This window comes from Megalobrama amblycephala, linkage group LG11, assembly GCF_018812025.1.
Source record: "Megalobrama amblycephala isolate DHTTF-2021 linkage group LG11, ASM1881202v1, whole genome shotgun sequence".
In the NCBI taxonomy this organism is placed as follows: domain Eukaryota; kingdom Metazoa; phylum Chordata; class Actinopteri; order Cypriniformes; family Xenocyprididae; genus Megalobrama; species Megalobrama amblycephala.
Genome location: NC_063054.1, coordinates 21,846,298 through 21,861,745, shown reverse-complemented (window position 1 = coordinate 21,861,745; position 15,448 = coordinate 21,846,298). Strand labels below are relative to the sequence as shown.

The following is a 15,448-nucleotide window of genomic DNA, read 5'->3' as shown; positions in this document are numbered from 1 at the left end:
TGATGATGTGGCGCTTTTTACAAAACTGGAATAGTGTATTTGTTTATATATATATTTATATTTATATTCAGCAAATGGTCATTCAAAAGAGATGTCAGACAATCCTGATCATCAACATCAGAATCATTCAACTACATTTAAGTCATTTTAATTTTTTTAAAATTAATTTTACATGGAGCTCAAAATTTATGCAAGCCTGCAAGCCGCTAGCAATATCATGTAAGTGTTTGGGACATAGCTAAATGTTACATTTTTGGTCAAAATTTATTTATATTAAAATATTGCTTACTACAATTAACTGAATATAAATTCAAGAGATTATGTAAAATTTATGAAGCTGTTTTAATTGATTAATTGTTGAAAAGGTCAAGCCCTCTTTTATGATAGATAATATTTGATCTAACAAATTGAACAGATTAAAGAAAAAAAGACATTTTGCCTCTAAAATTTAAATCTACATTCACCATGTAACACTAAAACATCTCGTTCAAAATTAAAAGGTTAGTTCATCTAAAAATTCTGTCATGACTATGTTGTTCTGAACCCATAAAACTTTCATTCATCTTTGAAATGCAAATTAAGCTATTTTTAATTTCACCTGGAAACTTTCTATCCCTCCACTGAAAGTCAAGCTTATTTGTGCTTCCGTTGACTATATTTGATGTGCTCTATGTAAGTGTGTTTATCAGTGTTTATATATTAATAAAAACCTTAATTAAATCTATATAAAGTAAGCATGTCTCTTCAGGAGACTTGGAATAAACCGGCAATTCATATGGATTTCTTTTACAATGTCTTTATGAACTTTTAGAAAAGTTTTTGGTTGCATGAATTTTCAATAGTGACAGAAATCTCTATTAAAGTCTTTCTCTCTTCATTGTGTTTCAAAGATGAACAAACGTCTTATGGGTTTAAAATGACATGCAGGTGAGTGAATGATGACAGAATTTTCATTTTTGGGTGAAGTAAACATTTTAAAGACCCTTTCAGTGGATAAATAATTTTACAACAACCCTCAGTAGCTCATTAGAAAGCCACAGGAACGTAGAGTACATGTCTGTGTTTGTATGTGTCTCGACCTGCATGTACTGGAACGAAGCCTCAAAGTCCTCAACGGGATACATTTTGACTCTGAAGAACTTCATGCCCATGATGAGGCTGATGATGCTCTGCACCACATGAGGACTTTGCTCTTTCAGCCTCAGTTCCTTCAGCTCTGTGATGAACTTCTTACGCACTGCCTGGAACCTGCACAAACACACAAATATAATTTATTATTCTTATTTCATCAAGGGCTTTAACAAATTCCCTACTCCATCTAGTCAATACGCACAACCATTGATAAAAAAAAAAAAAATGCAGCGTCAAGTTTCATTCAAGTGCTCAACAAATTTGTGTAGCTGTCTTCAACCAAAACTAAACACTCCACATAGCAGGTTGAATAAAGATTAGTCTTATTGTTGTCTTTGGGAATTTTTAAAGATTTAAAGTTTCCCTTAAGGAAAAAACAAAATCCCAGATGCAAAAGCTTGTTATAGCAATACAAACTGTCTGGATCCAAACAAGCAAGGACAACAGTCAGCGCATCATGCCTTTATCATATAATGTAAAACAGCCTCTTCAAACACTGTCCTCAGGGCAAAGTGGCTCCGCACAGGAAATCATAAACTGAAGGGGAGGTTGAGCACTATGGTAAATCAATTTCAGGCCCTGACTATTACAGCACCGGGCTAAATTACATTACAGCTTAAACAGACAGTTTCATGTAGCTGTGAGGGAGTCTTAACATGTGCCGAGGAGAGAATTAAAGTAACAGTAAAAGTGTCCAAAGACTGTACAAATCATTGATGGCTCTGTATTCAGCTCAAGGCGAGTTAGAATGAGAGCGGTTTGAGGGCTTTGTTAACTCTGATGGGAGGTCTGAATGGATGTGCTAGCATCAACTTCATTCTTCTGCTTTACACTACATCAAATAAAACAGCTTTTAGGCCACAGATAAGGCTGGACTCATTGTGTAAGTGCAAATCATTTTAAACATCTTAGTCAAGTTTTTGTCGAATTGCTTAGAGAATATTTAAAATTTGCAAGAACACAGAAGGCATACTGTAAGTTCAGTGTGGTTTGGGATGGACTCACTTGGATTGGGCGAGGACTCCGATGACCTCAGCGTACAGGTCAGCGATGATGTGCACATTACCAGTGTTGGGGCCTGAGTACCTGTTGAACAAACATCACAACCAACATCAGTAACACAAGCCATTCCACACAGAATTAAGAACATCTTTGTTCATATTTCCATTAATACATACAGAATTATTTAAAGGTGCCATCGAATTGAAAATTGAATTTACCTCGGCATAGTTGAATAACAAGAGTTCAGTACATGGAAATGACATACAGTGAGTCTCAAACTCCTTTGTTTCCTCCTTCTTATATAAATCTCATTTGTTTAAAAGACCTCCGAAGAACAGGCGAATCTCAACATAACACCAGCTGTTACGTAACAGTCGGGGTGTACGCCCCCAATATTTGCATATGCCAGCCCATGATCGAGGCATCACACAAGGGCAGGACGTCTGGATGTGCACAGCTGAATCATCAGACTAGGTAAGCAAGCAAGGACAACGGCGAAAAATGGCAGATGGAGGAACAATAACTGACATGATCCGTGATAACATGATATTTTTAGTGATATTTGTAAATTGTCTTTCTAAATGTTTCGTTAGCATGTTGCTAATGTACTGTTAAATGTGGTTAAAGTTACCATCGTTTATTACTGTATTCACAGAGACAAGAGCCATCGCTATTTTTATTATTAAACACTTGCAGTCTGTATAATTTCTAAACACAACTTCATTCTTTATAAATCTCTCCAACAGTGTAGCATTAGCCATTAGCCACAGAGCACAACTTCAAACTCATTCAGAATCAAATGTAAACATCCAAATAAACACTGTACTTACGCGATTAGACATCCTGCATGACGAACACTTTGTAAAGATCCATTTTGAGAGTAATATTAGCTGTGTGAACTTTGTTTATGCAATGATAGAGTTGAGATCTCGGGCAATTAAAGGGGCCGCAGCCTGAATCGGTGCATTTCTAATTATGCCTCAAAATAGGCTGTAAAAAAAAAAAAATAAAAAAAAATCTATGGGGTATTTTGAGCTGCAACTTCACAGACACATTCAGGGGACACCTTAGACTTATATTACATCTTTTAAAAAAACGTTCGATGGCACCTTTAAATGTACATGACGTAATGTAATTATAGATAGTTTACTTGTCTGCATCGGTCATCAGGTTTGCATTTGTCCAGAGTACACCTGTAGAATTTGCATAGAAAAGAGTGTATTTGTGTATGTGTACTCACCCCTCTTTGTGTTTAAAGTGCTTGAATGCCAGGTTAAGGACTTCTTGTACTAAGGCGTCTGGCACAGGATGAAGGGGAATCTATAGAAAATATTTCATCAGCATCAACTCTATGATATAAGGGTCAATGCTTTACTTCAGGATCCCTGATATACTGTTAGCAAGTTTATGCATGTTAATGCCACAACACACCTATCTCTGACTTTAGAGACACCACACCTAAGCAATGAAACACACAAACCTCACCTGTTTCAAAACTTCCACTGAAACTAAACAAAAAATGAAGTCTATGGCTAAGTCCCTTCGCTCCAGTAGGTAGTCTTTATCCCGATGCTGTTCATCTCTAAAGAGAGATTAAAAGTGCAGGATTCATAAGTTAGATTAACAACACATTAACTCCAAATAAAAATTCACAAGAAAGAAGCACAACATCTGCAGCTGTTGAAGCTCTTGCTGAAGAGAAGATAAAAAAAAAAAAAAAAAAGAGACCGCAGAGAAAAGAGAAACATACAATGCTGTGTATTTGTTTAAGATATATAATTGCATGTTTCCCTACCCTTTGGACTTGGTGCTGGAGCGAGGTCTGTACTCGTACGACTCGTCTTCTGTCCCGCTCTGTCTTCTGTACCAGTCAAACAACGTCCGCAACAGCGAAGGCAAACAGTGTTCTGCTATAGAGCTCATAGAGCTTATTAACTGCAACATACAAGCATAATAATACAGCTTAATAACACACTATTCATGTGGATTAAAGGGGGTTGGGGTTGCTAATACAATGCTAAATCAGATATGTACAATAATAATTGTAGAAAGAAATGATATTATGATGTCAAAAAATAAATTTCAATAGTACATTGAGAATATTTAAAATGTGATTTCACTCTTACATCTATATCTGTAATACAATGTGTTAATCCAGAGATTCTTCACGTTAGTGAGTAAAAACATAGATCCGCAATTAGCATTCAATTGCCTAGTGGTCTAGTGGTAGAATATTTGTTAATAGTGTCAAAGGTTTCGGGTTAATCTGCCCTCGTATAGGTTTTTTCCTCATTAAAATCAAAGATGTTCATCAATGATGAATGTACTGTATATCAAGAACAGGGGCACGTTTGTGTGCATTTTGTTTTGTGATTTCACCGGAAAGAACAGAGTCTCTGCAATGCAATTTTACGAGATCGATTGATGCGCTCGTCTGTGCTGTGAAGACTGTGCATGAGCCAAAAGAGAACGTAAACCCTGCCTACTTTGATCGGCCATCTCAATCATTTTGACAATGACGAGCGCTGTTAGACCGCTGACACAGACCAGACTAAAAATGTAACTTTTAAACCTTTTTGTCATCCATTTTTGTCAGGCAATTTGGCTATTTCTAATTATCGGGATGGGGGACTTGTTCCCCTCAATGTCTATGGTGGTTACAGCCCTGCTAAATATTAACGTATCTATTAAAGTCAGCATGAAATGGACATTCACACTATTTTTTTAAATGTATATTGATCTTATCAATGACTTATGATGATCCATGCCCACGTTTCTTTTTTTTTTGACTTGTAATGTTTATTCAATCTTCCAGTGAAACGATTTCTCTCTGGTGATGTATACTGGACCTCACCAATCATTTAGTCCACTTAAACCCAACCCTTTCTTACAATTGACTACAAGCTCACATTCAGATCTGAATCTATTTCACTCAGATGTAGGTCATAATAATTATAAATAATACATAAAACTACTGGAATAAAATAATAAATGCTGTGTGTTTGTTATGCATGATTCAGCAGTGCATGTTATTCTAAAGAAAACATTTTCTCTCATTAAAATGTACAAAGTTTCTCCACCTTCGAAATATGTTATTTGCGGCACAGAGTTTGATTGCAAAAGATATTATATGTCTTTAAAATGTACAATTAAACTAAAAGCAAAATACACTGGTAAGTTGAACAGAGAACAATATACAAATGAGTGAAGGAAAGAAAAGGGAAGAGAATGAAGAGAGATGGCAGCAATTTTGAGTGCAGTCAGGTATTGATCTGTCCTATTGTGAGGGTGGGATAGGTGTAGGATGATACATCCAGTGGTTACTCAACCTTTTACTGCAGTAACCCAGCACCAAGCTTCACGAGCGCACACACACACACACAGACTGGGCTATGGCAGTAGAGTAGATGTGTGTGTGTGTGTGTGTGTGTGTGTGTGTGTGTGCTGATGAGTGTGTGAGGGATGGTATAGTTCACTGTGGTGTGATTCAGCAGAGCTGATCTCTCTGCAGTCACAACACGTCACTGACTGAACATGCAGTTCCCGAGACTCGGCAAAGCCAAATCCAATAGTCAAATCAGTGTGTGCGTGCTAGCAATGTGGGAAAAAAAATGCAGAGTGAGTGAAAAAGTGTGCTTGTTAATAAAGTGAGATGTTTGGAGGTACACTGGGATCCAAAAGTCTGAGACCACTAATGAAAATACCTCTATTATTTTTACATTTTGCTAATTTAATACATTTTTCATTGCATATATCACAATGACAATAATTTGAAACAGTTGAGTGAAAAAAAAATCAACATGAATGTCATAATGTAGTATTTTGTTTGTCTCTCTTGTTTTAACTCTCTTGCTTGTTGAACTCCACACAATTGTATCAAAAATTTGCATTTTATTCATTTAGAAGCAGTGTTGCTATTATTAACTAAAATGACTGTTTCGTTAACTGAAATGAAGCTGAAATAAAATATAAATATTAGATAAAATATGAAAAAATGTCAATGAACATTTAAATGAAAATTAGAATACAACTAACTCAAGTAAAAAAAGTAGAAGTATGAAAATGACTAAAACAAAAAAGATAATTCCAAAATTTTAATAAATACTAGAATAGTTTATAAATAATATTAAAATATTTTTTACAATTACAATATTAATTACAAATGAGGTACAGTGGGTACGGAAAGTATTCAGACCCCCTTAAATTTTTCACTCTTTGTTATATTGCAGCCATTTGCTAAAATCATTTAAGTTCATTTTTTTCCTCAATGTACACACAGCACCCCATATTGACAGAAAAACACAGAATTGTTGACATTTTTGCAGATTTATTAAAAAAGAAAAACTGAAATATAACATGGTCCTAAGTATTCAGACCCTTTGCTGTGACACTCATATATTTAACTCAGGTGCTGTCCATTTCTTCTGATCATCCTTGAGATGGTTCTACACCTTCATTTGAGTCCAGCTGTGTTTGATTATACTGATTGGACTTGATTAGGAAAAGCCACATACCTGTCTATATAAGACCTTACAGCTCACAGTGCATGTCAGAGCAAATGAGAATCATGAGGTCAAAGGAACTGCCTGAAGAGCTCAGAGACAGAATTGTGGCAAGGCACAGATCTGGCCAAGGTTACAAAAGAAATTCTGCTGCACCTAAGGTTCCTAAGAGCACAGTGGCCTCCATAATCCTTAAACGGAAGACGTCTGGGACGACCAGAACCCTTCCTAGAGCTGGCCATCCGGCCAAACTGAGCTATCGGGGGAGAAGAGCCTTAGTGAGAGAGGTAAAGAAGAACCCAAAGATCACTGTGGCTGAGCTCCAGAGATGTAGTCGGGAGATGGGAGAAAGTTGTAGAAAGTCAACCATCACTGCAGCCCTCCACCAGTCGGGGCTTTATGGCAGAGTGGCCCGACGGAAGCCTCTCCTCAGTGCAAGACACATGAAAGCCCGCATGGAGTTTGCTAAAAAACACCTGAAGGAATCCAAGATGGTGAGAAATAAGATTCTCTGGTCTGATGAGACCAAGATAGAACTTTTTGGCCTTAATTCTAAGCGGTATGTGTGGAGAAAACCAGGCACTGCTCATCACCTGTCCAATACAGTCCCAACAGTGAAGCATGGTGGTGGCAGAGCACCCAAATCCAGGTGTGAAAAACTTGTTGCATCTTTCCCAAAAAGACTCATGGCTGTATTAGATCAAAAGGGTGCTTCTACTAAATACTGAGCAAAGAGTCTGAATACTTAGGACCATGTGATATTTCAGTTTTTCTTTTTTAATAAATCTGCAAAAATGTCAACAATTCTGTGTTTAACTTAAATGATTTTAGCAAATGGCTGCAATATAACAAAGAGTGAAAAATTTAAGGGGGTCTGAATACTTTCCATACCCACTGTACATCACTGCAAAACATCAGACCTGGTGATCATGTTCTCCAGCATGATCCAAAGCACATCTTGGGCTTCAATGGAAGAAAGAACATCTGACCCTCTGTTCAAAGAGTCACATGCTCACAAATTCACTCATTTCATTAGTGACCTAAATTAGTGCAGAATCTCAAATACATCTTATTCAATTTATGTCATAATGTTTCTTTGTTTAAAAAGCTTCAAAGTCCCAGAAATTTGTTTATTTCCAGGTTCAAATTTGATTTTGAATCCCAGACTTTTAGACCCTGCTTTATTATGCGGCCTGCATCAGGTGAGTGTGTGTGTGGGACAGGATGATGTATGTGGTTAAGGAGAGTTATGTAACTGCTCTCCTGGCCCTCATGGCACTTGGCAGACACACTCCAACACCCTGAACTGATATATTCACACACACACACACACACACACACGTACGCACATACTCTCAGCAGCCTGTGCTGATCTACTGCTGCGGATGACACAGCGATTCTGCTCCTGGCAATGTCCAGCGAGAACACACACACACACACACACACACCAAAACTCTGTTCACTCTAAAGTATAGAGACACACAGACACATATTGCTGTGGTTTTCTGCATACAGAGCACATTCTCACTGGCTCATTCTTTCTCACACACAGGCCTAATGGCACTGACTGGATCCATTGCAGGATGATGTCTCATTTGCTTTGTGTTTTGCTAAACAAAGCACTTTGCCGCAGCTCTGCTGTTAAAAGTTCTGTGCTAATCAGAAATGAGTGATGGAGAGCAAGAGAAAGAGAGAGAGGATGATTGAAAATCCAAGAGGATGGAAGAGAGATATACTACACAAACGTGAAATAGGACACACACGGATACTAACCTGATCAAATTGTGCATCTTCTCCTCTTTGCAGTGAGCGGGAAAGGGGCTTCTCCTGAAAGAATAAAAGATACATGCAGTGTAAATTAATGAAAGAAAGATGGAACTTCAAACTGTTTAATGGGAAAAAGTTTAAAACCATTTTAAAAGTTACAAGTGAATTCATATTACAACATTATATTGTACAGAAAGAAAATGGATATTAATTTTGAGATTTGCTAAAGATTACATTCAATGATGTTATTAAATTACTGATTTTAAAGATGAACTTTAAGTGAGCGTTAGATGACCGCAAAGGTAATCTAAAACATAATTACACAGCACATTTAAAAATGCTTTGGCCCACTTTATTATCCTCATAATACACTTGTCTCATCTCTTTCTAGAGCCCGTACTGGCTCTCATACTGGCTCTCAGGCTGCAATTATTTGATCAAAAATACAGTAAAAACAGCAATATTGTGAAATAGTATTACAATTTAAAATAAATGTTTTCTACTTTAATATATTTTAAAATGCAATTTATTCCTGTGATGGAAAAGCTAAGTTTTCAGCATCATTATTCCAGTCTTCAGTGTCACATGATACTTCAGAAATCATTCTAATAAACTGATTTGGTGTTCAAGAAACACTTATTATTATTATCGATGTTGAAAATGGTTGCACTGCTAAAATTTTTTGAGATTTTTTTTTCAGGATTCTTTGATGAATATGAAGTTCAAAAGAACAGCATTTATTTGAAATAGAAATCTTTTGTAACATTTTAAATAAATTAATTAATTTCTTGTAAAAAAAAATCTAACTGACCCCAAACTTTTGAACTGTAGTGTATATAAATTCATAAAATATTATTCTTTCATTATACAAGTGGTTTAACAGGGTTTTAGCCATTTTCAGTGCAGAAGTACTACAAACAGCAGGTCAGCATGAGTGAAAGAGTAAAATAGTTATTTAAATGCCTTAGTGTTACTAATGTGAATTAATACCCAGATGTAAGTAATTTACATAAGGAATTGCCCCAATTTTCAGACATTAATTTTAGGCTCTGAGAAAATGAATCTCTTTCAAGAACTCCTGTTTACTCGCATGAAGACACTTTGAATGCTCTGTTATTTGGTTTACATTTGAGCCAACACTTTATTATGAGGGAGAAGTTCAAAGACAGAGAGCTGTTTTATAAAGCAGCTCCTCTCTGCAGATGCTAGATGCAGTAATAACCAGTTTAAACTCTTGCTGAGTAAACTGAGAGAGCTCAATCTACCACTGAGTAAATACACAATGAGAGAGAGGAGGGAACACAGAGAGGAAGCATTTAAGGACAAGTCTGGAGAATGAGATAGACTGTGTGTGTGTGTGTGTGTGTGTGTGTGTGTGTGTGTGTTTCAGCACAGGGGGCTCTGAGAAGAATCCAACATAACAGCATTCCAAGAATCCAAACCTCTGCTTCTGTTTCTGGGAATACATGAGGACATGTGTGTGTTCTGTTGAGCCACAAGCATTGAAAATGCACACAACAGCCTTTCATTTTCCTCTAAATAAACCAACATGCTTATACTTAAACAACTGAACTTTCACTCAGTCCCTGAGGTAACAAGCCACACATAACTCATCTTCATCAGGAGTCAGCAAACTTTTGGACATGAAGTGTCATATTACTGTGCCATATCAACACCCTACAATACCCTTTCAAATGTTTGGGGGTGTTAAGATTTTTAATGTTTCTGAAAAAAGTCTTTTATGCTCACCAAGGCTGGATTTATTTGATTTTTTTATTTTTATTTTTTTTTAAATATTACTACAATTTAAAATAACTTTCTATTTGAATATATTTTAAAAAGTAATTCATTCCTGTGATGGCAAAGCTGCATTTTCAGCAGCCATTACTCCAGTCTTCAGTGTCACATCCTTCAGAAATAATTTGAATATGATAATTTGGTGTTCAAGAAACAATTCTTATTAGTAGAAAACAGTTGTGCTGATTAATATTTTTTTCTGGATTATTTGATGAACAAAGTTCAAAAGAATAGCATTTATTTGAAATAGTGTTGTCAAAAGTACCACCCGCGATACCAAGTCGGTACTGAAAATTAAAAAATGTGACGCTTTGAGCACTGTTGAGCAGATTCGTGAATGGAAATTGTGTTCAAGTGCTCATCAGATATGTCTGTGATTGGCTACAATGATCAATGCTTAAAAAAACATGTCATAAATAGATAGATATCAATGACGCTCTTCACCGATAGATAGACAGATAGACAGATACACAAGCTTTCAAATTCAAACACTCACGTGTGTTGATCATTGTAGCCAATCACAGACATATCTGATGTGCGCGTGTACATAGAGGCCAATCAGAGGCGTTTACGGATCCGCTCAATAGCAATCAAAGCGTCACATTTTTAAAATTTCAGTACCGACTTGGTATTGCAGTTGGTACTTTTGACAACAATAATTTGAAATAATTTTTGTAACATTATAAATGTCTTTACTGTGACTTGATCAATTTAATGCATCCTGGTTGAATACAAGTATTAATTTCTTTTAAAGTTATATTAAATTAAGAATTGCATTATATTAAATGCAATACAATTCAATTATATTATTAGAGGTCAAAGGTAAAGATTTTTTTCTTACTAGTCTGGATTTTGCCCAACACTAAAACATGATACATTTTTATTTTTAATACCGCATTTTAATATTGGCTAGAGTTTTTCATTTTTATTAAATGTTCAGTTTCTTTTATTAATTTGTGGACGGTACTAACCAGCGGTTCAGCCATGACCACCTCGATCTTCTTCTCGGCGAGCACAGCGAACTCTGCAAAAAGACTCTTGATGACAAACTCCCCAGGCTTGAGCTCGGGGTCGATGGTGATGCTGGACATGGTGGCGGGGTGGATGCTACGCTTCTCCCAGCTGGGCGGGGCAGAGGGTGATGTTCCTCGCCTACTCACACTGCTGTTGCTTACAGGGACAGAGGCTGTCAGGAAAGAGAGACAGTTATGTAGCATTACAAAGCTTTTTGAATGCATAACTCAGTAAGTGTTCAAGCAGAAAGTGGCATTAACAATTATGAAAGAAAATGTGATTCTACTGGCATTAAAAGACAAAGCAGTTATTGGCTCGTTAAAGGTTGAAAGTCATGGTGCACCAAATTTAAGGCCATTATGGATATTTTGACAACTTCCCAATAAAAATGAATTGGTAACTATTGCAACCAGAAACTGAAGATGATTGCACCTGTGGATTAATGTACATCACACATTTTTTTCAATCCAGCCGTGAATGCAGAAAGACAAGAAAAAGTGTGTGTGTGTGCGCATGTCACATGTCAAGCCCGCTCAGGAAATCCCTGCCCTTGCTTCCCACAGGTTGCTGGAGAAACCATGATGAGGCAAGAGAAGTTCAAACAATAATAGGAGGATGAATTAAAAAAAAATCTCTGTGAAATGTAATGAGTTTTTCAGAGGAGAACACAGAGTCACACCTAGCAACTCCCACATCTCAATAATAAAACACAAACATTCACACACTCTGGGGATAAAAGAGGGCCGCACGCATAACTCCGTCCCCAGAGCTGTTTGTGTATTTGTTTGTCTATGTACAAACACTCACTCTTTGTTTCCTGTTTAGCAACGCCTCCCCATGATGTCACACTGCCAGCTTTCATTGGCCAGTAGTGAAACAGGGTCCCCAGGTCCACATCTGATTGGCCGATGGGCCTGCTGGCAGGCACACTAACATTGTTTGTACTTTTCCACTCAGTGATGCAGAAAGGATGAGCAAAAGTAGTGAGGAGGAAAAATGCAAGTCTCGGTTAGTTCATCTTTCTCTTCATTCCTCTGGTGGATACGCCAGATAATTTGTGACACACTGGGCTGCATTGCTGACCCCATAGCACACATTTGTATCTCAGAGTGAGGCAGAGAGTCACATGGAATGGAGTCATACACAGGGATCCATTAATGCAGAGTCTGTTTGTTGTTCACTAGGACATTCTGATACTCTGAGCTACACAAGACATGATTCCCTGACTGCATGTGAACTCACACAGCTGGGCACTGAGTGTTTAGCACTCCCACTCGCTGCAAATATTGCCTGAACCAACCACCATTCGGATGAGATTAGTTTCTAAATGACCTTTGAGTCAAACTTTCTGAATTTTCATGACATTTCTAGTCATCTTCGGAACACAAATTAAGATATTTTTTGATGAAATCCGATGTCTCAGTGAGGCCTCTATTGAGAGCAAAGTCACCGTCTCCTCTCAGGAATCCATAAAGGTATTAAAAACATATTTAAATCAGTTCATGTGAGTACAGTGGTTCAACCTTAATTATTTAAAGTGACAAGAATACTTTTTGTGTGCCAAAAAAAAAAAAAATAATGACTTTTCAACAATATCTAGTGAAGGGCAATTTCAAAACACTGGATTGAAGCGCCAAAGTCACATGATTTCAGCAGTTTGGCAGCTGGATAAGCTAGCTGAACCACTGATTTGAAACAATAGATTTGTGAAGCTTAAATGCAGTGTTTTGAAATCGGCCATCACTAAATATTGCTGAATTTATTTATTTTTTTGTTTGTTTGTTTTTTTGGCACACAGAAAGTATTCTCGTCGCTTTATAATATGAAGGTTGAACCACTGTACTCACATGAATTGATTTAAATATGTTTTTAGTACCTTTATGAATCTTGAGAGGAGACGGTGAGTTTGCTCTCAATAGAGGCCTCACTGAGCCATCGGATTGCATCAAATATTTTTACATTACATTAATTTATGTTCCGAAGATGAACAAAGGTCTTACAGGTGTAGAATGACATGAGGGTGAGTAATTAATGACATTATTTTCATTTTTGGGTGAACTAACCCTTTAATGCTGATGTTGTATTATCCTAACATTTCTCTTCATGCGTTTCTTGACCTCCCTGAGCTATTGTTTGTGCACCAATCTTATGCACCAAAAGCATGCTTTAATTTTATTTAAATATGTGTGGTATATGATGAAAAAATAAAATTATAAAATGAATAGGGCAAACTGGATTACAGAGCACTGTTGAATTTGCGCAAATAACAGCGTGTAATTTGCTCTAGACTTTTGTAGAGGTTGTCTGAGAAAACCACAGACATGGCAGATTAGGATGATATTCTACGCTCATTTGAAATTGACCTATGACATTCTATGACATGAAATTCATCTAAATTTAAATGATCTCATGGATGTGGCTGTTGTGGTTTGTGATCATTTGGGCACCAACTGCTGCAGCAAAAGTGGTGTATTCAAATGACTTTGACATAGTCCTTTTATGTTTACCCGTTTTAAATGCCTATTGCCCGCCGTGCACAGTTGCCCTGAAGCCACCGGGTTGGCGGCGCAACCGGCTCGGGCCCGTCATCACTGCTTGCAGCTATATTTTTGTATTATATTTAATAACAATACAAAATCATTAGTATAATATAATAACCAGTGTTAGGGAAAGTTACTGTAATGTATTACAATATTGCGTTACTCCATAAAAAAGTAACTTATTGCATTACTTAACTTTTTATGGAAAGTAATGCATTACATTACTTGCTTGCTTGTTATTAATAGAAAAAAAAAGTTATTCTATTTTTAGCAAATGTAAATGTCCTTTCAAGTGAAATGAATAAGCCTCAGGCTGAAGGAAATGCAAATTCACACCTGTACAGTAGAGGGGGCGCAGCACAGACAAGAAAGTTCAGCACTCTTCAAGAAAGAAAGAAAGAAAGAAAAATGTGATGCTCATCTAAAGTAATTTTTGCTTAGCATGGTTGAATTGGATCATCGAAGGTCAGCAGCAAAGACAATGGTTAATAAAGTGAGATTAAATACAAAGCAATGTGTTAACATATTTAATTAGTGCAGGTTTGCGTAATATTCTGAGTTTGTGTTTTACAGTTTTTTTCTCATTTTGAGGAATACTGAATCTGTTTTAATGCAAGTGAGATGAGTAAATGCATGTTCACATTTAGTCTAGAACTACAATAACCATCATGTTTAGTGATCGATCGATTTTTTTTTTTTAGAACTGATACCGATAATATTTGTGTTTATGTGCCCGATAACCGATATGCAGAACCGATATTTATTTACTGATATACTTCTGTTTTTGACATGATTACAACACCACTGAACTGAACAAACCATTTTATTTATAGTATTATTCAGTTATTTATTTATAACTGCATGAATTAAATAATACAGCCATGAATGAGCACATGTTGGAAATAAAAGCGCTGAATTTAATTCTTTCTCTGTTGTCTATGTTCATCGTTAGTCTCGTGAAGTCGTCTGCATTTTGCTGTTCACTCAGCGGGTTGATGCTCAGGAAATGCTCCTCCAGCACGGCCACTGCATGTAACTTTTAACAAGATTCACTTGTTTAAAACACTGTAATTATATAAATATTTACTATATAACCATTAATTCGCATTAATTATTAAACAGTTTATAAATCTACTAAAACTGTAGTTTAAAATGAAGTATTACATTTCTGCAAAGTTGATATGACTCCTGTCTTTCATTTATTTTCTCCATTTGAAAACATTAGACATTTTACATTTATTTTGCTTATTGTTAACATTAGTGTTGCTGCTGATGCTTTTTATAAATAAAGTTATTTTTGCAATATGAAGATTAAAATGAACAATTTATTGGTGTATAAATAAGAATTGTTTTCTATGCAAGGAGGGAGTGATTTTTTATAAATAAAATGGTTTGTTCAGTTCAGTGGTGTTGTAATCATGTCAAAAACAGAAGTATATCAGTAAATAAATATCGGTTCTGCATATCGGTTATCGGGCACATAAACACAAATATTATCGGTATCAGTTCTAAAAAAAAAAAATCGATCGATCACTAAACATGATGGTTATTGTAGTTCTAGACTAAATGTGAACATGCATTTACTCATCTCACTTGCATTAAAACAGATTCAGTATTCCTCAAAATGAGAAAAAAACTGTAAAACACAAACTCAGAATATTACGCAAACCTGCACTAATTAAATATGTTAACACA

At 36.2% G+C, this 15,448-nt stretch overlaps 1 protein-coding gene across 17 annotated transcripts in view; it reads right to left on the bottom strand.

Moving 5' to 3' along the window:
- Positions 1-15,448, bottom strand: part of fryl (furry homolog, like) — a 120,139-nt gene that overhangs the window by 50,431 nt on the left and 54,260 nt on the right. For all 17 annotated transcript variants that reach the window (XM_048206703.1, XM_048206704.1, XM_048206702.1 and 14 more), the window contains 7 exons: positions 11,171-11,385; positions 8,409-8,462; positions 3,929-4,068; positions 3,619-3,715; positions 3,374-3,453; positions 2,137-2,217; positions 1,080-1,248 (listed from right to left, as the gene is read on the bottom strand). In XM_048206703.1, the coding sequence (XP_048062660.1) occupies positions 1,080-1,248; positions 2,137-2,217; positions 3,374-3,453; positions 3,619-3,715; positions 3,929-4,068; positions 8,409-8,462; positions 11,171-11,290 (741 nt within the window). In that variant the 5' untranslated portion in view covers positions 11,291-11,385. The remainder of the gene's footprint in view (positions 1-1,079; positions 1,249-2,136; positions 2,218-3,373; positions 3,454-3,618; positions 3,716-3,928; positions 4,069-8,408; positions 8,463-11,170; positions 11,386-15,448) is intronic.